Genomic DNA, 27,113 nt, shown 5'->3' with positions numbered 1-27,113 from the left:
TTTATAGTATCTCATCTTGTGGCATACAGTATATCAGATGAATTTCAAATATTGGGGGAATGTTTCCAGTCATTAACAGAAAATTAGCTGGACCCATCTGATATTTTGGCTTGGATTACAAAGCAGTCTTTGCTTTGCAGGGTGCAATGTATTTCTACATGGATGATGTGTATGAATCATCACTCTAAATCCCATTACTTGCTTTCAGGGTTCTGAAGCACTCAGTGGATGCCACGTATGAGGACCAGGGCCCCAGCCCGGGCTTCCGCATGGAGACATCCATCTTCTATGTGGTGTACTTTGTGGTGTTCCCTTTCTTCTTCGTCAACATATTTGTGGCTTTGATTATCATCACCTTCCAGGAGCAGGGAGACAAAGCCATGTCTGAGTGTAGCCTGGAAAAGAATGAGGTATGAGAGTAACTGTTTTGATCTTCTTGTCTTCATGCAATGAGGAGAATTTTTCTTGTCTATGGTATTCATGCTTTGATAAAGGCACAATGGTCTTGTGTCGCAAATGCTTCATTGAAAAAATGTGTTCGACAAGTGTATTTGACTGTTACAATTTGTGAACACAAGCCAAATTACAAAATGTCGTTTGTTTCTGTGCTCTCTCACTTTACAAGGAATTTATTTGTTTGTCTATGTATTACTGGCTTGTGATCACAGAGCATTTGTTGTCTTGTCTTTTTTATAATACATTAACACTTAAAAGATCATTTTGGTGCGAGCCATCTGCTTCTCTCGTTTTTAAATGCTGATTGATTTTCTGCTGGTTGGAGTAAAGCTCCTGCTGTGAAAAAGAATTGCATACAGTTTCTGATGTGTCTCTTTATCAAATAGAGGGCTTGCATTGACTTCGCCATAAATGCTAAGCCGCTGACAAGATACATGCCGGAGAACAAGCAATCCTTCCAGTATAAGATGTGGAAATTTGTGGTGTCGCCTCCATTCGAATATGCTATTATGACTTTAATTGCCCTCAACACTGTGGTGTTGATGATGAAGGTGAGTTATAGTACAGATGAAACCACATATTTACATACACAATATGAAAAGACGCGCTTTTTTTTTCTTACTGTCTGACATGGAATTAAGATGACCAAATTATTTCTCATTGCTAAATACTATAATAAAACATTCAGACAATATTTCATTACTTTCTTCGAAGTCAGAGGTTTATATGCAGTAAAATTACTATGCCTTGAAACAATTTGGGAAAACCCTGATGGCGATTTCATTTCTTTGGGACCTTCTGAGTTTTATTGACAACATTTGAGGTAGTGAGAGACATGTATTCTGAATAGGCACACCTGAAACACTTGGCTTCTTTGTGTAACATCATGGAAATGTGAAAAAAAACCAGCCAAGCTATCATGAAAAGAATTGTGGACTTGAACATGTGTGGTTCATCCCTTGGTGCCAATTCCAGATGCCTGAAGGTGCTATGTTTATCTGTTCAAACAATTATACACAAGTATAAACACCATGGAAATGTCCAGCCATCATACTGCTCAGGAAGTAGGTTCTGTCTCCCAGAAATGAAAATGCTTTGGTCTGAAATGTGCATATCAACTTAAGAACAAAAGCAAAAGACTGTGATGATGTCGGCTGAAGCTGGTGAGCGTGTGTCATCATCCGCAGTGAAATGAGTACTGTACTGATATGGCCTGAAAGGTCACTCTGCCAGGAAGAAGCCATTACCCCCAAAAGAAACAAACAAACAAAAAAAGCCTGCTTACAGTTTGCAAGACCTTCATTTTTGGAGACATGTCCTGTGATCTAATGAAACTCAAATTGAACTGTTTGGCCATTATGAGAAATTGAGTATCATTACATTTGGAGGAAAAAGAGGGAAGCTTGCAAGTCTGAGAACATCATCCCAATTTTGAATTCCGGGGATGGCAGCATCAAGTTGTGGGGTTGCTTTGCTTCACGAGAGACTTGTACACCTCATAAAATAGATGGCATCATGAGGATGTTTTGGAGTGGCTATTGCAAAGCCCTATTCTCAATCAATTTATGGGCAGAGCTGAAAAGACGTGCGAGCAAGTTGGCCTCCAACTAATTAAGTTACACCAGTTCTGTCACGAGGAATGGGTCAAAATTGCCCTTAGGTGTGAATGTGTGCGCAAATGGTTGTTTGTTTATAGGTTTCCTGCGATTGGCTGGTGACCAGTTCAGTGTGTACTTCGCCTCTCGTCCGAAGATGGCTGGGATAGGCTCCAGCACGCCCGCGACCCTAGTGAGGATAAAGCGGTTCACAGGTTGGCTTGAATGAGCAAAACACGTAGAAGTGGAAACGGAGCGAATCGGTTGAGAAATAGGGAAACTGTAGCTTAATTTGTAAAAAATTTGAATTTTGGGGCTTTTATTTAGAAAATTTCTGAAATTTGGGGAATGCGTATAGTTCACAGGTTGGCTTGAATGAGCTGAACACGGAGAAGTGGGAAAGGTGCAAATCGGTTGAGAAATAAGGAAACAGCAGTCGCCAAATTTGTAAAAATTTTGAATTTTGGGCTTTTACTTTGAAAATGTGTGAAATTTGGGTAATGGGAGTGGTTCCCAGGACGGCTTCCATGCGCTGAACACATAGAAGTTGACACGGTGCAAATCGGTTGAGAAAAGTTGAAGTAGGAGTCAATAATGTAGAATAGGTCCTAATGAGGAAATTTTGTGGGTCAAAAGGTGGAAAAAAAAAGGTGAAAATGATGGAATTTTTGGAATGTTGACAATCGATCCAAAGGTGAATCGAATGAGCTGAACATTCTGAATTTTGAATGGGAACGATGTGAATGTGTTTTGTTGAATGCCATTGGAAATGAATGGACATTTTTTGACACAAAAAAAATGGAATTGTGGGAAATGTGAAAATGTTGCGGCTTCGATGAGTAATGCCACGTGAGGCGTGAATTTTTCGAACATCGGATAAAAAATGCCGAAGGAGAAGCCCGGGGCGGAATAATAAAAATAAGGATGAAGATAAAAATAAAGGTACAATAACATATGTGTGAACACACACATATATGATCTAAAAAAATCCCCTCATTATTCTGGCAGTTAGCAATTAGAAATATATTTGGTAATCCTAATTGACCTAAAACAGAAAATGTTTAGTCTTATCATGTCTCATCATGTCAGACAATGAGAAAAATGTTTTGCCTTTTTATATAGTATATGTAAACATCTGGTTTTGGAAGAAAAAGTTACATTAACTGAAAAAGATAGTTGCAAAGTATTATGTCACAATATTCACAGAGTCTTTCTAACACTTAATTGCTACAGTTTATGTGCACCCACAAAATGTATCAAGGTCCAATTAAACAGCATGAGACAAAGTTCTCCCATTTTCAATATAATAATGACAACAATATCATGGTATTGAAGAATAAGTAGCACAGGAGCATATTGCTGGGAAACGTATAATGATAAAAATGGAAGTCAATCAACACCTTGGACCTCAGATCAGGATAACGGCTGACAGCCTTAGCCACTTTATCTTGTACACCAACAACACGTCTATTGATACTTTCATTTAGTTATTAGTCGGCTAACACAGCCTTATAACGTCTGACTGGTGTATTTTTTAGCAATAGGAATAGCTTGTATTCTTTGTTGAATAATTTTAGTGTGATAGTGTGCAATTCTTAGTTATGTTTGGAGGCTGACTCATCATATACTGCTTTGTGGAGCCCTGGGATAAGGTGACCATGGGTGAAGTATTAGAATACATACCAAAGTAGGCAGTGCATACCTCACAAAATTATTTTGACAGATTTCTGCAGTTGAAGTTCAGATTGCATGACCTATCTTCTCCCCACACACCACTAGGGAATGTAATGATGCAGATTCTATAAAAACATTAGTTGTTCCTCGAAATCTTTCATCAGCCACGATCCATTTATGTGCCTTTTGCCTTTCCTCTTCAGTTTTATGGAGCACCAGACCTATACGAGTCCATGCTGAAATACTTGAACATCGTCTTCACTGCACTCTTCACTCTGGAGTGCATCCTTAAGATTATTGCCTTTGGTCCACTGGTGAGGATATGCTCCTTTGCAGCTATGCAAACACTTGTCCATATCATTTTCTTTCTTTTTTTTTTTTTTTTTTTAATTATTATTACTTCTCTGTAAAAGAATTACTGCAATCGTCGAGAACACGAAAAACATCAACTCTTTTAGCTCGGCACTCTGGAGTGGTGAATCTTAAAAGAGCATAGCAAATTAGGAAACAGTCACAAAATACTACTTAGCGTAACATTATTGTAAAATAGAGTTTAGGTCTCATATTCAATACAAAGAGGTAAAATTACTCTTACCAATAAGCACAACTAAGGAGGCGAGAATTCAAAGACAAGATAGTTTGTATCTCCAGATGGAGCCATCTGGTCCACAAGAGGTGTTTCATCCCAAGCGCACTTCCATTTCTTTCTTTGCTTTTCTTAGCAGTTACCTACACCTGTTTTCTTGTAGCTCGCAGAGTGCCCCTCAGTCTCTCCCTCTAGGAACCATATCCGCAACGCCAGGCTCCACTTTTAGACAGCATTTGCTGTTCACCGTATACTAGAATTGACTATTTCTATTTTATTTTCTCTCTAACCAAACCCAATCTGCGTTTTAAGAAAAGATGAATAAGGATTTCAGTTGGGAGCTGTCAGAGTATGCTGCTGTCAGATTATTTCAAGTATTATAGAATAAATGTGTCTATTTTTAACTGAACTATTCGCAATAAAGTGGTTTGGTTTTTATTTTAGAATTACCTGAAAGCAGCCTGGAATGTGTTTGACTTTGTGACAGTGCTGGGAAGCATAACAGACATCCTGGTGACAGAGATTAAGGTAAGATTTGCACCTCATCGAGTGCTCCCTCAGCATCACCAATCCCTTCATGCTGATGTGAGCACGCAAGTATGCTGTGTATGCTTAGTCGCAGCTGCAGTAGGAATTCACCCACAGCAGAAAGATGTACTTGAGGATAAGATAACTGGTTGTTTTTATGATCCCTTCATTAAGTGCATTTGTTTACTTCGCCAACATCAGCCACCATGGTTTAAAGTGATTAACACGTAAATGGCATAATCAAGGCGGCGCGGTGGACGATTGGTTAGCACATCTGCCTCACAGTTCTGAGGACCGGGGTTCAAATCCTGGCCCCGCCTGTGTGAAGTTTGCATGTTCTCCCCATGCCTGCGCGGGTTTTCTCTGGGTACTCGGGTTTCCTCCCACATCCCAAAAACATGCATGGTAGGTTGATTGAGGACTCTAAATTGCCTGTAGGTGTGAATGTGAGTGCGAATGGTTGTTTGTTTATGCAGTATGTTCCCTGCGATTGGTTGACAACCACTTCAGGGTGTACCTCTCGCCCGAAGATAGCTGGGATAGCCTCCAGCATACCCGACCGAGACTCTAGTGAGGATAAGCGGTGTAGAAAATTGATGGACGGATGGATGGATGGCATAATAAAAATTCAGCTTTGCATTACTTTATACAAGTCTGAACAAAGCAGCTTCAGAGTCGTGACCTTTAAATCTGCATTTTCGCCACTCTACGATAAAAATGAGCAACGTGAGCATGCATCATGCATTTACGATTGTATGGCAGTCTCGGGTCATCATTATTCAGTAAGAAAAGACAGCTTCACTTAATGATAACTGATATTAGTAACGGACTGATTGATGGAATGGGGACTGAGACAGGTTGTTGTGACTTTCTATGTGCCAAGTGTGATTTCTATCTTTGTGTGCTTTTTTCATCGTGTGATTGTTGGTCCGCACTCTGTCTCTTTTCTCTCATGTTCCTTTCTTTGTTTCTCTTGTCAATCTTTCCATCCTCTGCTGTGTCTTTCCTGGCGCCTGTGCCCTCATTCTGCCCTGTGTCACAACTGACACAGACGGTAAGTGGCTTTTCTTGTCGCCTGCTGATTATTTTATTTTCCCTTCCAGTGGTTAGTTTCGTCTTGCTTTAAAAAAAAAAAAAAAAAAAAAAAAGATGTGGTTTCTCAATGTGACTGCGAAACAAGAGAAGCTGATATTGTGACGGATCCCTAATTGATGAATGTAATGAATGACCTTTGATAGTTACAGTAACTCGTGCACTGCCATCGACGGCTGTTGAATTCAAATATCCATGTTAACGTGGAGGAATGGCAGTGATTAAGAACACCACAAAAATAACAGTTGATCTCTCATTGTGCCTCACCCTATTTCTGTCTAGTTGATGATGTTGAGTTTTGGACTAAAATGTTCGGTTGAAGGTTGAGTTGTTTGAGTCACTACTATTCTCAATTTGCAGCATATGTTAGAATAAAGTTGTTTTTGTTTTTCATGTCAGAATAAATTATTTTAGAACTTTGAAAGCCCACCTGGAAAATGAAAGTGAAAAATAAGACAACATTTCAGGGAAACAATTAGAAAGAAAAAAGAGGAGTGCGTAGATACAGTACGTACCAGTATATTTTTGGATATGGCTGCGTTCAGAGTTACCGAATCTCATTCGAACGCAAGACTTACGTAGCTCCAACAGTAAGTCTAATGTCTCTCAAACAGCATATTTAATCATTATGATCATGAATTTTTACAAGGTCCAAGTCAAATGTTTTGGTCATAAATCCCAACGGTATGTTTTGTGAAACGACAACATACACATCACCATAAGTACACTAATGCTAATGGTAAGCTATAGTGGCATTAACCTTGTACCTATGATTTCAATGTACAGGTATGTTGGGGTTTTTATAGCGAGGTGATAAACTCACCAGTGAATACTTGCTATGTGTTATATTGTATGTAAAAAAAAAATAGTAAGCAATCTCTCCTTTACCTTTACCTTAAAATTCATGGTACATTGGCTTGTAATGAACTGAATCTCTGACATTGCCGTGGTGACCCTTAATCACCGACTGTAGTTGTCTCTATCATTGTTGCAACAGCCAGGGCTCCTATTTTGTGTTTCAGCTAGCAATGGTGCTAACACCAGGGTTTTATGTTATGTTTAGCTTTATAAAACCTTTCCATGTACAATGTTGATTTAAAACATGCATTGTTACTGCATAGCACATAGGTTGTCTTGCTTTTGCTAGTTTCTCAGTAAGTATTTCCAGTTAAAAAATGCTCCTGTTGATTTACTGTATATTATTATTGGGAGCTTGAAGGTAATGTACACTTTACAAATGAAAGGTAACCATTTGCCCTAAGGTTGTTCCTTTGTGAACATTTCCCTGTTCCGATTCATCTCCACCAGGACAAGATGATTAACCTGAGCTTCCTTAGGCTGTTCAGAGCGGCTCGGCTCATCAAACTGCTACGACAGGGCTACACCATTCGCATTTTGTTGTGGACGTTCGTTCAGTCTTTCAAGGTGAACAAACAAACCCCCAAAAAACAATCAGTTTTTTTCTCATGCACATTTAAATACAGAGTGGACAGGGATGGATTTACTATCTTGACGTTCAAAATGCAGGAGAGTATTTATTCCTAAAGATAAGAAAGCAACTCCATAATTTTGTTATTTACCCATTGTGATTTATTTGTAGAACAGAGAAATAGAAAGCTCCAAAGGTTGCAGAGGAAGATTGCAACGTCTACGTTTAGTATAAAAAGTCACAAACAAGCTTCGACAGGACTGCAGCTGGATTTTCATTTGCTGCTGGTTTTCCCTTTCAAATCCCTGAGGACATGTCAAGTTAAATGCAAAACGCCAGGCTACGGCTGAGGGAATTTATAGCAGGTTTAATGTCAGCCGTGAGAGCTTTTAAGGTGAACGAAAATGGACAGTAGCTGCAGTGTTAAAAGGTGGTTATTTAATTACAGCAAATGTCTCCCTCTTCCTAAATTGATCTTTGAAAGAATCAACCCTGCAGGTAAGGTTGAAAGTTTAGATTGCTAAATAAGACCGGTACATAGGTGGCTCTTCATAACCTGCAGAGTCAGTCAGATTTGTCTGTGTGCAAAGAAAGGGGCATAATAGAGAGGCAATACTCAAGGGTTGACGCTGGGGTAACTGTAAAATAGAGACATTAAATGAGAAGCATGTACTGTATGTGAAGGTGTGTGATGTACCGTGTACTATATAGTCTTACATGTGTTTGTGTTTCCAGGCCCTGCCATATGTTTGCCTGCTCATTGCAATGCTCTTCTTCATCTATGCCATCATCGGGATGCAGGTGAGTTGTTGTATGGCGAGCTCGACCCTAGCAATACAGGTGATTTTGGAATTGGATGTTCCTCTTCATTTCATCCTAAAAATAAGATAAGTCATTGCAAAAACGTTTCCCCCATTAATGTGACGCATGTGAACCTGTACATTCTTTTTTTTTTTTTTTTTTTTTTTAAATGTTTAAACTTTTTGAGAGTGAAAGTAGAAATAAACTGAAATAATGTGGTGGCACAAGTGCGTCCGGACCCCTCATAACTGGGATGGGACTCTGTTTTAAAGAATTAACCAAACACATTCAAACTCATGTTAAATGGGAGTCCGCACACACCTGCTACATTATCAGACCTTAACACAATCTCCTGAACACGTGGTAAAATGTATTATGGTCCGATGAAACCAAGGTTGAACTTTGTTTTACTCTTAGTTGGAGTAGTCATCAATGAGAGTCTATGTTGAAAGTTATGGCTATGTTGAAGAGCTCCACTATAATCCAAACGTTTAAGCACTTTCAGAAAACTATTTTGAAAACAACTTTTGCACATTTAAGCTGATTCACTCCCATTGCAGGTATTTGGTAACATTGAGCTGAATGAGGAGACTGCAATAAATCACCACAACAACTTCCAGACCTTTTTCCAGGCTTTAACACTTCTCTTCAGGTGAACACACTTCCATACTCCAAACATGCTGACACAATCACTAATATTGCAGTGTTCACTTTATATGTCTTTGCTTTGTATTTTGTATGCTTTTTGCAGGAGTGCCACAGGTGAAGCGTGGCATGAGATCATGCTTTCATGTCTCAGTAATCGGTCATGTGACCAACTCTCAGGAACTACAGGGAAGGAGTGCGGAAGTGACTTTGCGTACTTCTACTTTGTCTCCTTCATTTTCCTCTGCTCCTTCTTGGTCAGTTTTCTTGCCCCTTGTTAAACACACTAACATACTGTTGAGTATTGTAATTTTAAGCAGATTTAAGTGCAAATTTTCAGGCAAAAGAAAGTGGGTTTAAAAACATTAAAAACAGCTTGATATGTAAACTGGATGACTCCAATAATCATTTCTAACCTTTTTTTGATTGCTTTGACATGTTTACAGATGTTGTTTATTCCTGTGTTTGTCATGTTTTCCATTCACTAGATGCTAAATCTATTTGTTGCGGTCATCATGGACAACTTTGAGTATCTGACCAGGGATGCTTCCATCTTGGGTCCTCATCACCTCGATGAGTTCATTCGTGTATGGGCAGAGTATGACCCTGCTGCATGGTAGGTGCTTCAGTCCATCTCCTTTGTATAGCTATGCTTCAAGAGGGCATTCTGCTGAGGGTCTCAGTGTTCCACCTGAATGAGTCAGTTTCATTTGACGGGTTCAGAAATCCCATCTTAGAAACAGCAGCAGGGTGAATGACAGCCTGAGCTCTGTGCCAAATGAGAAGGGTGACAAGCACCCAGCCGTTGCGCCTGATCCAGGGAAATCCAGCAGACGTCCCCGCCTTCCTGCTCAACCAAGTGCCTCTAAAGATGTTAATTAGTCACGGACTCACGGCGGTGTGAAGAGAAGACTTTTTCCCACTAGTGCAACAGTACAAGTTTTGTATCTCTGCAACACTCACCCTGTCAAACCTTACATATTTTTAGTAGATAGAAGAATCTATCTCAATAAAATTGATGTAAGGATTTTTAGGAGCCTTGTTTTTGAGTCAGGACTCTACCTAACTGAGCTATAAAACGGCCATCATCTGACAGACAATATGGAAGAAAGATTATTTTAAAATTTAATAAATATGAATTATTTGGGCGGCACGGTGGCCGACTGGTTAGAGCGTCAGCCTCACAGTTCTGAGGACCCGGGTTCAATCCCTGGCCCCGCCTGTGTGGAGTTTGCATGTTCTCCCCGTGCCTGCATGGGTTTTCTCCGGACACTCCGGTTTCCTCCCACATCCCAAAAACATGCATGAATTGGAGACTCTAAATTGCCCGTAGGTGTGACTGTGAGTGCGACTGGTTGTTTGTTTGTATGTGCCCTGCGATTGGCTGGCAACCAGTTCAGGGTGTACCCTGCCTCCTGCCCGATGACAGCTGGGATAGGCTCCAGCACGCCCGCGACCCTAGTGAGGAGAAGCGGCTCAGAAAATGGATGGATGGATGAATTATTTGCTGTCAGTGAGAATTTATTTCGTGTTTTAGCATAGGGTAGATGAATAAAACACTAAAATCAAGTGCTTAAATTATACCCCCTGTTTTAGTGTTTCAATTTAAAATATTTGCATATTTGCCAGTATGTGCTATTTCCCAAAGGGGTTGATTGGATTTTTTTTTTTTATCCCCCTGCATAGCGTAAATGGGTGTGAAAAGGTCATGTTAATATTATGAACATTTTTGAAAAAATGCCCCAACTAAGGCTACATTAACACTACGGTTAATATCAAAAGTCTATACATCCCTGCTCGAATGCCAGTTTTCAGTGATATAAAAAAAATAAGACAAAGATAAATCATTTCACAACTCTTTCCACATTTAATGTGACCCAAAACCTGTACAATTCAATTGAAAACATTTTTGAGAGCGGAAGTAAAAATAAACAAATGAAATAATGTAGTTTCACAGTCGGGCACAGCCTCTTATCACTGCCGGTATGTTCGGTACAAACACAACACTGCTCATCATCAAAAGAACACTATGCTTTCAGTGAAGCATCATACATTGGGGCTGTTTTTCTGGAACTGGGGCATTAATTAAGGCAGAAGGTATTATGAAAAGTTCGAAATAGCAATCAGCGTTAGCACCAAACCTTTAGGCTTCTGCTTTAAATGGTGGTAGGTGTTTACTGACTTTCATTTAACATGAGTTTGAATGTGATTGGTTAATTCTCAACACAGCCACATCCCAGCTACTTGTTCAACTACATTATCTCAGTTTATTTTTGCTTCCCCTCTCAAAATGACTAAATATGTTTTTCAATTGAGTTGTACAGGTTATAGGTCACATTTGTAGAAAAAGGTTTGAATTATTTATTGGGTGTCATTTTGATATCCCAAAAACCTGACACAACCCTGAACAGGGCTGTGTAGACTTTTTACATCCACTGTATGTTTCCAGTGGCCATGCCAATCCTGTTTCAGGCCACCATGGACAAAATGTGATGGTCTTGAGACCCCGTGGGGGGACGAGATGAGGAATCATGACCAGGCCGTTATTACTTGGAATGCCCGGCGAGATTTTGAAACTGTCAAATAAATTTGCATGCGAGTGGAGTGTGTATGTTAATATCGGGCTCTTTTGCATGTTTTAGTACAAGTGATTGTAAGTGAATTTGTTGTTGAAGGAACACTAATATTACCAAACCTTTTGAGCGGCAGTAAGTGCCCCCTTTACGCTGAAGCAGACTCAGGACCCGAGCCTGGCGGGGGAGCTTCATTTTACTCCACCAGTGCCACAAACGTGTTCCAAAGCTGCCCGGCGTCCACGTTTCATCCGTAGAAAGCCTTGACAGAACTTGGAGTCACCGGGCCCCACACTTAGCAACTTGGCAAGACTAAGCAAATGGAGTTGCCATGGCTGCTGGGAAAATAGTGTAAATGTAGCCTAAACTGAAAGATTGCACTGATGCGCCCAAGAAAATTGGTTGAAAAAGAATAGGACTTCAAATGAAAGATTTCAAACAAATGTATCTGTTGTACAGTATCTTAACTACATTTACAGTATATATTCTTCTTCAGCATGGAATTTTTGAACCTGGAATGACCTTTGCCCTAACATCACTGATCATGTCTTATCTTTTTCAGCGGAAGGATATGCTATCAAGATATGTATAAATTGTTGCGTTTTATCTCGCCTCCCCTGGGTCTGGGGAAGAAGTGCCCAAACAGGGTGGCCTATAAGGTTTGCACTCCCTCACAGTCCTTTTGTTTACAAAGGGACTGTGATGATCTGGACTGTGAATGTCTGTTTTTGTTTCCTGGGGTGCCAGAGAACAACATGAGCACACATGCATAAAAATATGCATTGATCCCTTACTAACCAGCATGCAGCTAACCACAGCAAGTCGAAGAAACAACGCCACAAGTCAGGCTCATACAAAGGGCACTAAATACAACGTTAAAATATTTGTCTTGCGTGAAGAAGTGATCGCAGATTTTTGAGCATTGTGAGCTTTGTTTCCACTTTGGTTACTGCTATTGTATTTTAGCATGAGAGGATAGAGGGCATCTTTGAATGTATACTCCACTACCATTCCGCCATTTTAGATACTATATTGAGTATCTGCTTCTGAAAGGTTTAAAGACAATACACTGGTTTTGAGACATGTCCGGAGTGACCACTTATGATTTAATCTTAGAAGCTGTAAAAGCAAATACACATGAAGGTCAGCAACAATACAATTCCCTTTTTTAATCAAATAACTCCAGATCTTCATTACACATATATTGCACACTGACTGTGAGTGATGTGCTGGTGGTGAGCAAGCAAACATCTGGACAACTGCTAAAACAATCTTCTCAAATAAATTCAGCCCTGGCATGCACTACCATTGCCATTGGCACTCATTTTTAACCAAAAAAACAAATAATCCTTCAATGTGACAAAGGCTATACTAACTTTATGCTCCATAGACAATGTGTGAGAAAGTGGGGCAAAATCATGCCTCACCTGAATGAAGTGTTTTAACATTTTGTCATGTTGACATACAGTAAGTTCACTCAGAACACAAGATGGACGAGTTTGAACAACTCTATAAACACATGGACTGATTCAAAGTTTGTAATGTTAATCATCATTATCAACAGAACATTTTCATGGATGATCAATCCAATGAGGACACAACGACAGATGGTTCATATGGCTCTACCATAAAAACAGGCTGCCCTGTAAAGTCATTGTAGCTAATGTGAATACAAATTTCAGAACAACCTCTAACACCTGCAAGCAGAACACATTTTTTGTAAAAAACAAAAAACAAAAAAAAAACGTTGGAGTAATCATTTGACACTGAATGCACTCTAACTTTTGAATCCATAGTTTTTAACTGGGATCCCTCCATCCAGGTAGTTCTCCAGAACCTTCTCCCTAACTTTCACCTCTGGGATCCATTCCTGAATCCTTAAATTCATCAAGGATTCCATATCATGATATCCTGGAAATCTTATTAACAAGGATTTCTGTGTCCCCTTCTCTTTCCCCTCCCCACTCTCCTCTCCATTTTTCCTGTTTTTTTTTTTTTTTTTTTTTTTTTTAATATGAAACTTTCCCCACTCCTTCTTCTTTACTGTACCATCGGGAAAATCTCCATTCCTTCCTCCATGGCCTCCTATCCTCTCTGCGGAAAGTGGCCGTATGACTTATCGTGATATGTACGAGATGCTTCGAGACATGTCCCCTCCTCTAGGTTTGGGAAAGAAATGCCCACCCCGCATCGCCTATAAGGTAGAATCCCTCCCCCTTCATGTTTGCCTTGGCTTCTTCAGTCACTGCTGGTTTCCTGCTTCCAACTGTCAAACACCATCCAATTTCTATCAGTGTGTCACATTCAGAATCTTCTGGGCTGCTGATGTATTTTATTTTCCCATGAGGCTTTGTGAGGATTTGTTGACATCTATGTTGAGTTTGAATAAATTCCTTTCTGTATAGATAATCTCAAAGCATTTTTCATTTGGAGCAGGGAAGGAAAAAATGAAAAAAATACTTAGAAACTTTGACCAGAACCCAGACTGGAAATGGAAAGCAAATTTATATGTTCAATACTGACATAGGTGCAGTGGAGATGTGGCTTACGTATCTGTCTGGCACATCTGGGTCCAAAACGAGACTGTGGCCCTCTTGTGTGGCGTTTGTTTGATCTCTGCACTTGGCATGGGTTTTCTATGCGTACTCCAACGTCCTCCCACATTCCAAATACATGCAATTTAGGTACATTGAAGACTAAATTGTCCTTACATGTGAATGTGAGTGAGAATGGTTGTTTGGCTAATATTGCCTGTAATTTACTGGTTACCAGTCCATGCATCTTACTCAGTCAGCTGGTATAGTCTGTAGCTCATTTGGAACCACAATAAGGACAAGTAGTATAGTAAATGGATGGATACAGTATACAGTATATTTCATCTTTCTCTATAGACATCTCTCAAAGCAATACGTTAATTACAACGGTTAAATGAAAGCAGCAGCTGCTGTAACTTATTTAATGGTCCCATGCCACACCTATTTTTTTTTCTTTTTGATTTTTTTTTTACAATATTTTATGTCCTTATCAGGTTTGTGGATTTCAAACATCATTCGCGTTGAAAATGCCCAGGATGCCCTTTTTCAAGCTAATCAAATTGGTTCAAAACGCCTGGCAGATTAGACGGCTGGATTTCTCATTAATATTCAGTATATAAATAAGCTTTGCTCTGTTTATTTCTGTTCTTATTAATTCATTATGAAATTTTTACCACGGGACGAGTGTAAACTGAATGTGTTTCGCTTCATTGAAGCCACACGTACCAGAGACGAGGAGGAGCTTCCCCTGGTAGATATCAACATTATTTCTTAATAGAGAAACAGAGACATAGAATGAGTGAGTGTGTATAATGTGTGGCTAATGTTATTGCTAGCTTGGTTCAGTACAACCGACAGCTGTAAACGTAGTACCAGATAGGCCAACTTCCTCGCTCACCATTCTCCAGGTTCAGGTATTGGTAGCAGGAATGATCAAAAAGTTCCAGATGCCCGCAAACAGCAATGATGATTTTATTCTCCATTTTTATGCTAAATAACAGCAGGACATTGTGTATATTCTGAATGGCGATTGGCTGTCGTGCCACAGTGTCACGCAAATTTTAGTTGAGTGGGTGGGTACCAACCAGGAAGTGGGCAAATACTTGATTTATGAGTCGCGTAACTACATCATAACGTCTGAAAATGATCGGCTCATTTTTCTGCCTCTTGCCTTTCATGGGCTATTGCATACAATCGCCAAACCGCATAGATGTCAATTTTTTGTGACCTATGTTATGCATAAAAAAGTTGAAAACATTGGATTTTGATGGCATGGGACCTTAAGATTTTAGGGAGGTTCTCAATTTAGTTGCCGTGCATTTAAATTTCACTTTTGATTCAACTTTTAGTAACTTCACTGCCTGCTTAACATCCCGTCTCAACCTTTTTTTTTTTTTTTTTACATTTGGAGTTTTAATCTCTGTTTACATATACTCCTTTAATCTAATCCCTGCACCAATACAACTAAAGTATTGACAGTCATTCAGATGCAGGGTTGCTTGCTCTGGGCACTTTACAAATCTCCCCTGTGACTTTATCGTTGGTGTTCCTTCGTTGTTTTGTTATCTGGCACTCATTGTCCTTAGTTAACACCGCTGCTGTCAGGTGTGGGAAGTAGCTGAACCCAAGAGCAGGCGGAGGCTGATGTAAAATGATGCACAGTTTATTGAGCAAAGGTTATGGAAGTGGTCCTGGATGTGTTGACAGGCAGCGGCGTGGCAGTGGACAGAACGGGGGGCTGGCAGGAATGACGTCGGTCAGGAACACTGGGAACGAGGAGACACGAGTTAACAAGGAAACGAGGAGTCGAGTATCTTACATGAGTACGGTGGGCCATGGGTCTAGGAGAGGCTGTAATACTTTGGCGAGGATTTCCGGGAACAGGCAGGCTTAAATGTCGGTGGTGATGAGGGTTGATTGGAGACAGGTGCGTGGCTTGAGGAGAAGCTGAAACAGAGAGGGGAGAGACAGCACGAGAGGTCGCAAAGCGCCATCCAGGCTCCAATACGGTACTGCAGTGCAGTACATGACAGCTGCTATGTGTTTCTCAGAAAGAGGCACAAGACTTTCCATACATACTCAATACTACGCATTCTTCCCCATTATTTCTCACCTCCTTTTTCTTGACTTCATGTCGCTCTTTGTCTTTTATTATTTCCCCAACTGTTTTTAATGCTTCAAGGATCTGAATGCAGATGTGCATGTACCACCATGGCTGCCTCATTGTCAACATCTTTACTATGTGAACTCTGCATGAACAATAAATACAATGCAGCACTGACTGAAGTCATGCATTACAGATCCTTAAAACCACTACAGTCAGCATACAATATGTCACATTCCTGGCTTCCAGAACGTATGTTGACTATACATTACATACATGTCACATATTAAGCAAAACAAATAAATAGTAAAAACAGTTGTTTTAAAAGTGTTGTAGCCTGAAAATGTTCACCTACAAAGTAATTCACAGAATATTTGTGCTCTTCAGTTCAATAAGTGTATCGCCAGACATTGCAGACAGAGTGGATATAAAAGGTCTACACACTCCTGTTGTTTGTTGGTTGCATTCAACCAACCAGAATTCGGAACACAGCCACGTGCCCAGTTATAAGTGGATGTGCACACCTGTGCAAACACATTACCTCAGTAGTTCATTATTACTTCCTGTTTCAAAAGCATTTCTTCCACCCCCCACCCCCCCAATTGCGTTGTACAGATTATAGGTCACATTAATGGTGGAAAAGGTTTAGAAATGATTCATCTTGGTCTCATCTATTTATATCACAAAATCTTTTAAAGGGATGTGTCGACTTTTTATATCCACTGAATGCATGTCCACCAGTGACGTATTTTCTTCTCTAATAATATATACATACCCAGAGCTAATGTATTATTGCACATACAACAGCTATAAGAGCAGGGTGCGTGTTCAGTGCATTCTGAACAAATCAGTATACCTAACTGGTACTCAACACATTTCTTATTGGGAAATATTCCTTGATTTTCGGCTCTAAAATTTGCTGATTAAGGTTGGTTTCTAGTTAACAAAAAAAAAAAAACTATTGTAAAACATCTTCCCTTTTGTGATATATAGTTGAATCAATCCATTTAATATGTTGCAGCTCAAAGCTCAAACTATTCTTAAAAATTGCTACACATAAATCTAATTCAGTATTCAGAGTGTTGCAAAAAGATTTGTGTATGAGTATTTCCAGTTTCTAAAGCTGCCTTCTCTTTTTCCTCCCGTTCCTATTAGCGTTTGGTAAGGATGAACATGCCTATTGCTGATGACAACACAGTGCATTTCACCTCCACACTAATGGCCCTGATTCGCACAGCCCTTGAGATCAAGCTGGCATCTGGTGAGACTCTTTGCAGCTGGAATGATGAATATGATGATTATGACTACTACTACTACTAATAATAATAATAATAATTAACAATGCATATTCCATGTACAATTCTTTCATTCACAGGAGTCTTGGCGCAACATCTATGTGATATTGACCTGAAAAGAGAATTAAACAGAGTTTGGCCCAGCTTGTCGCAGAAGACTGTTGACCTGCTGGTGACGCCACATAAATGTAAGCCCAATTTCTGTTTAGGGTGCTATGGAAACAAGTAACAAAGGTATCACGTTCACTGGTATGTGAGCGTTTCGTTTTGTTTGTACTCTGGCGCCATCTGCTGCTAATGTGCGCTGTTTTTTCAGACAATGAGCTGACCGTGGGGAAAGTGTATGCAGCTCACATGATCTTTGACTACTATAAGCAGAATCGTGCCAAGAGACTCCAGCAGCAGCATCCTTCAGGAGGAGTTCAGGTATATTACCAAAAGTTCACTTGTGGACCTTGGTCAAAATGGAATCAGATATTTTAGTGAATTTTTGGTTTTGCTTTAATTTTGTTAGACAGAAGGAGCAGTTCAGTTGTACTTATCAGCTACTGAATAGTGAAATCTAACTGTTGAGATAATGGGGTGAATACATCTTTAAAGTAGAAAATGAATATTTACCAAAATGATAGCAAAATGGAACTGGTACTGAATGAATGTTACTTTGTACATTTTTCACAATACTTTTTGGAAAATGAATATTGTGAAGGCCTCATTTAACAAGACAACAAGATACGGTCAGAAGCTAAAAAAAAAAAAGAAGAAAATTAATGGATTGTAACTCCTAAAAACATTGAAAATGACTGTTTCTGTTGCCCTTATAACAAGCCAAATTATAAAGCTTTAAGGACAAAATTATACTATCAATGTAGCTCAAATTATTTTAAGAGGTGGAAGTGGTAATACTGTACAGTATAGTGATCAGGTGGCAGAAGTACCCACAGCCTGTACGTAAGTATAAGATGTGTGTCGTCATCCGCAAAGGTTGAAAAACCTCGTGAGCCTATTTTGACAAAGTAAGAAAGTCAAGATATCTGTTCGAAGTTAGGGAGATGAAGTCAACAAAATATCAGGAAATTAAAACTCGTGTAAAGTACAGCTACTCAAACAGTCTACTTAAATACAGTAACCAAGGATGTATACTTCATTACTTCCCACCATTGGTAGTGATTAATGATGATTTATGTTTATTCTTCCTCATACTCCTTTTCGAACATGTAAATAGTGTGTAAGCAGGTGACTTACTGTATGTTTGTGTTGATTATTTCTATTTTTTTAACTACATTGTTTTCTATTGTGATGTCTTTGCTGATATTGTGTTTTTTTTTTCACTGTACTGTATTATTCTTTTGAGGTATTGTACTTTTATACAAAACAAAATGACGTACAGTACTATAACTTGTCTATAATGCCCACTATTAATAATCGCTTTTGGTCGTCTTGCAGAGTAAACTGGGGGCGTTGTTTCGTCCTATTCTTCCCCTTGGTCATATCAAGGAAGTAGAGCCCCCGATACCCAGTCCTAAAATGCTATTGCCTCTACACCCTGAGTCAGAAGCAAAGACGTCACCTCTTCTACCTGTCACAACCACTGCCACCACCTCAGTAAACAAGGACACAGTGTGAGTGTTTGCAGTCAGCAACATACATTTGGCGTCACACATACAGTATTCTACCCAATTTAGCTACACAATGGACAAAAGTCTTCAGGCGCATCTTTTCATCAATCAGGGGTCGACTGAATCCCCCTTGCATATTCCTTTTGTGCACCTTCAATGGAAAAAAAAGCTATCATCATTTGTTGTATTTCATCTTATAATTCAAATCATTATCATGTGGCATTTTTTTGCGATCTGGTATTGTTAATATGAAATGTAACAAATATACAGGCGCATTCCAAAAAAAATTATATTGTAGGAAAACTCAATTTATATCAGTAGTTCAATTCAAACAGTGAAACAGTATATTATGTGGATTCCCTTCAAGTATACTGTGTATATTGTATATACTGTGTACGTCTGTGTGTGTGTATACACACACACACACACACATATATATATATATATATATATATATATATATATATATATATATATATATATATATATATATATATATATATATAAATATATATATATATGTTTTAGAAGGAGGGAAGTGATATGAAAAGAAATATGCACTTTTGCTCCTATTTTTCAAATGTAACTAAAATGGTAATCACGGAAATTTCCAAAAGCAACTGTAATTTAATTACACATTTCCTCTCAGTATTGTAATGGATGACAATTATATACATTTTAGATCAAATTTTGTAATCTAGTTACATGTAATTAGTTACTCCCCAACACTGCTTGCTACCATATGCAGTCGTAAAGTAATTGTCCTGGGATTGACCATTGGTGGACCCCTAATGTGCAGTACATGTGTGCAGCAAACAACAATCAAACAAATGAACAATCCAGCAAACAATCCATGATACAGAAAAGACAATCCATGATACAGAAAAGTTAGAAAAATGAAAAGCAGAAAGTCGGTTTCAGTAGTATAAGTGTTACGGTCAACAGTGCTAAAAGAACCATTCAAATATACATTAAGATGCAGCATGCATTCATGGCCAGTTTTATCACCAGATGTAAAAAGCGGGATCACTGTTGCCACTTTCCACACCGGAGAAACAACTGCTTTCTTTACTCACACCTATTTCTTTGCCTGAAGGGTTTAGTAGCAGATCCTTTCACATAAACAGGAAGAAATTGTTTGAGTGTATACAGGAAAATAAAAATAAAATAAACAGATGGCCACCTGCTAAAAACGTACTGATGTTTTGTATCAGCAATCCACAAGAGCGCCCGAGATAAACTTTAGAGACCTTAGAGATGAATGAGGCGAGGCAAGTAGTGACGTGTCTGAGGTGTGCGGAATAATAAGAATCAAAAGGAGCAGCACTATGAATCACGTTCCACAATTACAACCTACACAACCCACATTTCTCATGAAATAGAGAGTTACGAGTGAGCTGGTGCCTGCTCCAGACTTTTATCATTTGTCGTGTGTACACCTAAATGTTATACAATAGTATATAAATAATACAAATCTGATTTTTGTTATGGGGAACATTCAACCAATTATTGTATTAACACGTAGTCTGCAATACAAATGGGGAGGGATCACCCTTCCGGGATGAGCAGGCTGCAATGAACGCCGAGTGGCCAACTTTAATCACAAGATATGATGCTAAACAAAGTTATTTGAAACAGCGTGCGAGTTCATTTAATGATATGACGCGCGGTAGGTCGACACGTCCTCTGGTTCTACTCTCGACCACACTTTGCTCATTGCCTCCTGCCCCTCTGAGCATGGGGGGGGGGGGGGGGGGGGGGGGGGGGGGGGAAGCAAAAAGCGGCAGTAAAACAGGCCAAAATTTGATTTCGATTGCTTAGGTTGTGATTCATTCAAAATCAATTCTTCAGGGTTGCTGATTTGATTCAATATTGATTTAAATGTTCCCACATCGATGAAGTAACAAGTAATATTACACAAATAATTAAGAGTAGACTTTTACACTTTTTAAATATGTAATGTTTTGGGGGGGGCTTTTTTTTGACAACTCCAATGAAAATGTTTGTTTCTTTGCCTAGAATATGGGCGCTTCTCCAGAAAGAATTGTGCCCATGACCATAGTGAGGATAAGCGGTACAGAAAATGAATGTATGGATAAACAATTGTTGTTTTTCTTCACAGTTTTGACCAGAAGAGTTCCATAAAACATTCCCAATCTGGAGATGTTTGTCAGGCAGCGCTGAGACCCAAAGGGCGCAGGAAACTACAGAGAGGCCAGTCAGAAGATGTGCAGTGTTCCCTAAGGCCTCAGGTTTACAGACATACACTCACTCAGTCACTCACAAAAAAAGCACCACCGCCAAGAACAACAAAGCAATGAAGAGCCTGCTCTTGTCATGCATGCTTCATTGCGTTTTCAGGAAGTGGTTGAAATGAAGCCGGTTGAAAACATCTCAGACACAGAGATATACCCCGCCCTGGAAGACCACGGCAGAGCAGCTTCTTTGCCTCGACTCAATGCAGAGTACTACGTAAGCTCCTCACTATTCGGGATGCTGTATCCATTTTGTCAATTATTTGCTTCAAAATCTTTTATGTTGGATGTATTGGTGAAAACTAACTCTGAATACCAGCTTGTTCTCTTAAAATAACTAATAACTAGTTGGACCTTTTTAGCATACACGAATGTAGTGAAAATTGTTTCTTCTATCCTCTTGCCACAGTCTTTAACTAATATCAATAACTGACGGTCGCAAATATTGTGAACCCTTGAGAGTTGTGAATGAACAAAGTTTATTTTATTCATATTTTTGCAGAAATTATCCAGTAAGTCTTGATAAAGAAATCTCACTTTTTAGTCCACTGTCACATCTATATTATACTTAATCATCAAGTACTGTATTCCAAGTTTTGATCACAACAAACAAGCAGTGCATCGTATTTGTCATTTTCATTCAACTCATTGGTTTAAATTGTTTAATTTTAAGCCATTCTTTGAATTGTTGTGGTGTTTCTGTTTCCTGAATATTTATTAAGAATTAGTTGTTTCTTTTGTCTGTGTCACTCACTCGCCCATTTATCACTCAATCTCTGTCCCCCTGCTCTCCCGTATCAACTGACATGCACTTTTCCCGTGTTTATGTTGCTTTTTGGCTTGTTGGAAGAGGAGGTTGGCATTATGCATGTTATACGAAAAAGAAATATTATGAGCCAAAGCAAAGGTATAAATACACATATCATATTGATAATTGGACCACAATTCTTTTGCATCATGTGTTTCACATTCCACCCAGTTTCTGCATCATGCAGGTTCATGTTAAGGTCATACAACTAACATAAATTGTACAATTGGCGGGATCTGTGTAAATATTTATGGTAGTAAAAGAACATGCAACCCAATGCAACATTAGTTGGATATTTCTATGACAGGAAAACCATGGCAGAAATAAAAGCAAACTGCCTTTCCAGACTTTGTGAACTTCAAGTGATTATGATCTTTTTATAGAATGTTGGTGAACAATTGTTGGGCTACTGCCAACCTTTAACTTCATCAGTCTCTCCTCTTCTGTCTTCGCTTTCTCCTAATTTGGATGCCCATTGCTAATATTTTGCCCACCTCCCTCTTGTGTGTGCTGTCTGATAGCGGAGCCACCCTCGCCACGCCCCTGGGACCCACCTGGCAGTATGTACCACCTGTTGTGCCACCTCTCTGTTCCTCTCCTTTCTCTTCTTTGTCTGTCTCTGTGTCTGTGAGCTTCTGTCATCTCAGAGCAGAGTTTGCATCTTCATGGAGAAAGTGACACTGTAATATGCAACATAATTGGTCAGATTGCATTCAGAAATACGTATTGTACAGGCAATTAAAACATTCTTAGATTTCACTTCTAGCAGTTGGCATCGGTTTTCAGCAGCTAACTACAGTAGTACAGTTCTATTCTTCAATAGTGTGTGTGTATGTGTGAAAATAGTAGCATGTTGTTTTCTGTGAATCTTTTGTGTATTCGTGTGTGACTCAACCAAAGCAGGGACAATGACTCTGCTTTCCTGCTTTGGAATAACAATTTTCTCTCATTTACTGCTCAGTAACCAGTCAAAGTGGATCTATTGTTTCATAGAATGATCTTTCTTTAAATCATCTTCTTCAAGTCTACAAAACAAAAACTCATTTAAGTTCACTCGGAATCTTGTGATTGTGCGTCTGTGGATTTTCATACCAGAATGATTTTAAGACAGCGCGCCAGATACAATGACATTGTAATGTTTCTGTGCTTAACTATTGTTGTCCCTGAATGTCTCGACTGGTTGTACTTTAGACTTGGAACACAAGGAAAAAAGGACTCAAATCTGCCTGTATATAATTTTCAACATTTTCCTGATTCATGCACTTTCCCAAAAATAAGGTGCTGTGTTATTTATTTATTCTTTAGGTAAGTTTCAGTGACCATAAAGTATAAATCAAGGAGTTCATATTGAAAGGACAACAAAACAATTAATAATAATCATCATAAAAATATTTGGCGCCTTTCAAATAACTTTGTATGCAACATAGACTTCACCTTTGGGTGCTTGCACTTGGAAATGCTTTGTTATATCAGGCGTTAAAGAACAATTACACCTTCCTTAGGATTTTAAAGTATTAATCAGCTTTTTTAGTCTGTCAGTTATATTGAACAAAAAACCTTCAGTTAAATTAGGACACCATGACTGGCAAAAGTCCATCTATGTATAACAGTAGTGTGCAAGTGGTCAGAAGCATTTCCAGTCATCACAATCATGCACTTTTGTACAGAATATTGGTCAAAGAACCATTGTTTAGCATTTTAAGAGGGTTTTCTAAATTGACCCCGTCTGGTTTACAATGAGGCAGTGGCCATACGGTTAGGATGATATTGAACTGTAATGAAACACATTAGTAGTAATATAGCTTTTGTTTTTAGTTCGCAAAAGTAAAAAACAAATACAAAAAGTCATTACCCAGCCTGCTCTTCGTCTATTAGTACTGCACTCCCCTGTTATAGAATCATATGTATGTAGGTTCTTTCTTCTCCAAACTTTTCAACATCTGTATGTGGAGGTTGAACAGATTTTGTAACAGCAACAGGCTGAGTATCAGTCTTTCCAAAAAAAGTTGCCTTCATCATGTTTGATGTGAATATTTTCATGATCTAGTCAAGTGGTTTGGCTATCCATCGCTCACACCATTCTCCTCACTGCTTTCTGCTTGTTTTCCATTTCCAGCCAATTATTGACCTCAGTCCCATAAGACGCTCAGCTTCCTCGCTGACCCCACAGCACAACCAGGAGTTCGTTCTTAAGGACTACAACCTGATACGACCGGGGCAGAATCAATCATCAGCAGGGTCCGGACCAGCCCAAGGCCAGGACCGAGTCCATCACCATCATCACCACCACCGCTGCCACAGACGCAGGGACAAGGACAAAGACAAAAAGCAGAAATCCCTGGATAGAGCTACATCAGTGAAGCCGCCGAGTACTGTTGGTAGGTCAAAAATTAAAAAAATACTTCTATCTTTTCTTGTTCTCATATTAGAGCACTTTTGATTTCTGTCATATCAACCGATTATATTTACTGGAGAGTGATCAAGTGTCGAATGCATTATTGGATTTAGCTGAAAGTTGTTTATTTTTTAAGTTTGGAGACAGCCTAATTTTTAGAGTGAACGTTATTTTTAAGCCTGTAAGGAAAAAAATATGAGCAGTTGAATTGTGCAGCAGTGGCATTCTAGACCAATTTCAATGGGGTGACTCGGCTGGGGCTCGGGGTTTTGTGGGAATAGCTAATCTTAGCTAGAAGCATGCAGTCAACTCAAACTTAAACTCAAACTTAGTTTAACGCCTAGTCTGACAGGCTGCTACTGTAATTTATAAAATTCACTAGCAATAATTTTAGACCAGAAGTATTTCCTTTGTAATTCATAGTAATTGTTTCTTGGTTCTGATTGCTTCTTGCCAGGTGGATGGTAACTTTGTGCTGGGGCTTACAACAAAGCACACTAAAGGATCCCACTTGAATACTGAATCGCGAGATCCATTAGTTCCGCCTTTTTCGTGTGTGCAATATCACAATTGTAATCTTTACAGTACGTACTGTAGTGCCTGGAGAAGTGGACGCAGACTTTCCGGTATGCGTAGCAGCATCGTTAGGGCGCAGTTAGTTAGTTAGTACGCATGAGATGTTGATGGTTCTGTCTTACTACAGTACTGCATAGTAACTGTATGGAGGGGTGCCACAGGGTGGTCCAGGCACAGTGTTAGGGGGCACTGCCCCCCCTCCCCCAGAACTGCCATGCTTGTGCAGTTCAAAAACTGAATACTGTAGTTGAATAAAGATACATTATAATAAATAAGGTAATGTGTCACAGCGCACAGGCTGAGAATCACTGGCGTACACCATAGGTATTCATCTTTTCAACACTTCTATTTTTTCAATTTTGACATTAATCCATGGTGTCATTTTCTCACCAAAAAATAAAAATAAAAAAAGCAATTCAGCTCATCCAGGGCTGCAAGAAGTGGGGCTACATAAAGGGACTATAAAGAAGTCATAAGCAGTCCAGGTCCAGTGACATTGCAGGCCATTTGTAGAACACCTGAGCATCTTCTCCAGCACGGCTCATCAAGCTGTTTAGCAGAAATCACCTGACAGCGAGATGCCAGTGTAGCAGTGCATTGCTGAAAAGGGTAGTTTACTACCACCAGCATTTAGTTGTGGAATAGTGTATTCAAGTATTAAGGGGTAAGACTCTAAAATAAAATATTGTTTTAAAGAATCTCTGGACTCCATCTTTATCTATATACTTTATGTAAATTGGTTTACATTTCAATAACGTCATGAAATCAGGAAGTGTTTTGTCGACACCTTGTACAACCCCAATTCCAATGAAGTTGGGATGTGGTGTTAAACATAAATAAAAACAGAATACAATGATTTGCAAATCATGTTCAACCTATATTTAATTGAATACACTACAAAGACAAGATATTTAATGTTCAAACTGATAAACCTTATTGTTTTTAGCAAATAATCATTAACTTAGAATTTTATGGCTGCAACACGATCCAAAAAAGGTGGGACAGGTGGCAAAAAAGACTGAGAAAGTTGAGGAATGCTCATCAAACACCTGTTTGGAAAATGAATATTGTGAATGCCTGTTTTAACAAGACGACAAAACACGGTCAGAAGCTAAAAAAAGAAGAAAATGAATGGATTGTAACTCCTAAAAACATTTAAAATGACTGAGTCTGTTGTCCTTATAGCTCACTGCCAAACAGGCCAGTGCTTTTTAGTGTTATTGTAATACATCAACATTAAGGTTATTTACTTTTGTTTTAATTCCCATCTATTTCATGGAAACAAATGTAATCAAGAGACAATAATGATCTAAATTAGTGTTCTATCAAGAGGTTGTTTGGGTCTTAATGTAGTTAAAACGTGTTCTGGGGATGCTCTCCCTCTTCAAATCAACAGGTCCACCCTGAAGACCAAAAGAGTAAAAAAAATAAAATAAAAGAGCCAAAAGAGCAAAAACTTTAACATTTAAGTGGACATAACCAAATGAGGCACACATGATACAATGTGAGAAAACTGGTGACATATACTGTATATATAATTTTAGTCGGATGAGTATGGCATAGTTTACCGGGTACATAGTTTTATGAGGTGAATGATAGTCATGTTTAGGTGGTGGGGTTTCAGCCGGGCAGACGAACGTACGGACGGACGGATGGATAGGTAGATAGATATGGATCCTGCACATTCTTTTAATTCAACAGAACAGCCTCTTTCTCTGTTTTGCCGTAACATCTGCTTCTGTGCTAGTTAACTACACAGATTGTGTGGCCTGCACTTGCTGAGTAAGTTTATAGCGCTGTAGAATATACAGCATATTGTGGTTCTCAGCACGGCTGTCCTAAGGGACGCCAGCATGGATGTTAACATCGTCAACAAATACCACATAGTAAAAGTCAATAAACTTGAAGAGCATAAGCCAAATTTTTAAAACGTGGTGCTGTATTCATGTTGTCAAGTCTTCTTGTACTGTACTTTAGTATATGCATTAACAAAAGACATTTGAGGAGCCAAATCAGTTAACAAAAGTGAAATGACACATTGATTGGTAAGTCATCTTGTAACCTGAATTAGTGCTGGAATTTTCATGTGAATTTAAGCGTCAAAGTAAGGTGTTACTGGGGATTCACACTGAGATAACGTTTGATAATTTG

General features: G+C 39.1%; 1 protein-coding gene across 6 annotated transcripts in view; it reads left to right on the top strand.

The window, feature by feature from the left end:
• cacna1bb (calcium channel, voltage-dependent, N type, alpha 1B subunit, b) overlaps window positions 1–27,113 on the top strand; it is a 186,498-nt gene that overhangs the window by 149,526 nt on the left and 9,859 nt on the right. For 4 of the 6 annotated variants that reach the window (XM_061699497.1, XM_061699498.1, XM_061699495.1 and 1 more), the window contains 18 exons: window positions 209–410; window positions 843–1,007; window positions 3,929–4,039; window positions 4,756–4,839; window positions 7,240–7,356; window positions 8,096–8,161; window positions 8,722–8,813; window positions 8,913–9,063; window positions 9,295–9,422; window positions 11,942–12,038; window positions 17,173–17,278; window positions 17,393–17,500; window positions 17,629–17,738; window positions 18,756–18,931; window positions 21,051–21,180; window positions 21,290–21,400; window positions 22,513–22,551; window positions 24,108–24,369. In XM_061699497.1, coding sequence (XP_061555481.1) covers window positions 209–410; window positions 843–1,007; window positions 3,929–4,039; window positions 4,756–4,839; window positions 7,240–7,356; window positions 8,096–8,161; window positions 8,722–8,813; window positions 8,913–9,063; window positions 9,295–9,422; window positions 11,942–12,038; window positions 17,173–17,278; window positions 17,393–17,500; window positions 17,629–17,738; window positions 18,756–18,931; window positions 21,051–21,180; window positions 21,290–21,400; window positions 22,513–22,551; window positions 24,108–24,369 — 2,255 coding nt within the window. Of the gene's footprint in view, window positions 1–208; window positions 411–842; window positions 1,008–3,928; window positions 4,040–4,755; window positions 4,840–7,239; window positions 7,357–8,095; window positions 8,162–8,721; window positions 8,814–8,912; window positions 9,064–9,294; window positions 9,423–11,941; window positions 12,039–17,172; window positions 17,279–17,392; window positions 17,501–17,628; window positions 17,739–18,755; window positions 18,932–21,050; window positions 21,181–21,289; window positions 21,401–22,512; window positions 22,552–24,107; window positions 24,370–27,113 lie in introns of those variants that run through there. The other 2 variants (XM_061699496.1, XM_061699500.1) reach the window with 2 other exon arrangements.

The sequence above is a fragment of the Phycodurus eques genome, chromosome 15, assembly GCF_024500275.1.
Source record: "Phycodurus eques isolate BA_2022a chromosome 15, UOR_Pequ_1.1, whole genome shotgun sequence".
Classification (NCBI taxonomy): Eukaryota; Metazoa; Chordata; class Actinopteri; order Syngnathiformes; family Syngnathidae; genus Phycodurus; species Phycodurus eques.
The sequence above is the reverse complement of the archived record's forward strand: the minus strand, read 5'-3'. Positions and strand labels throughout refer to the sequence as shown.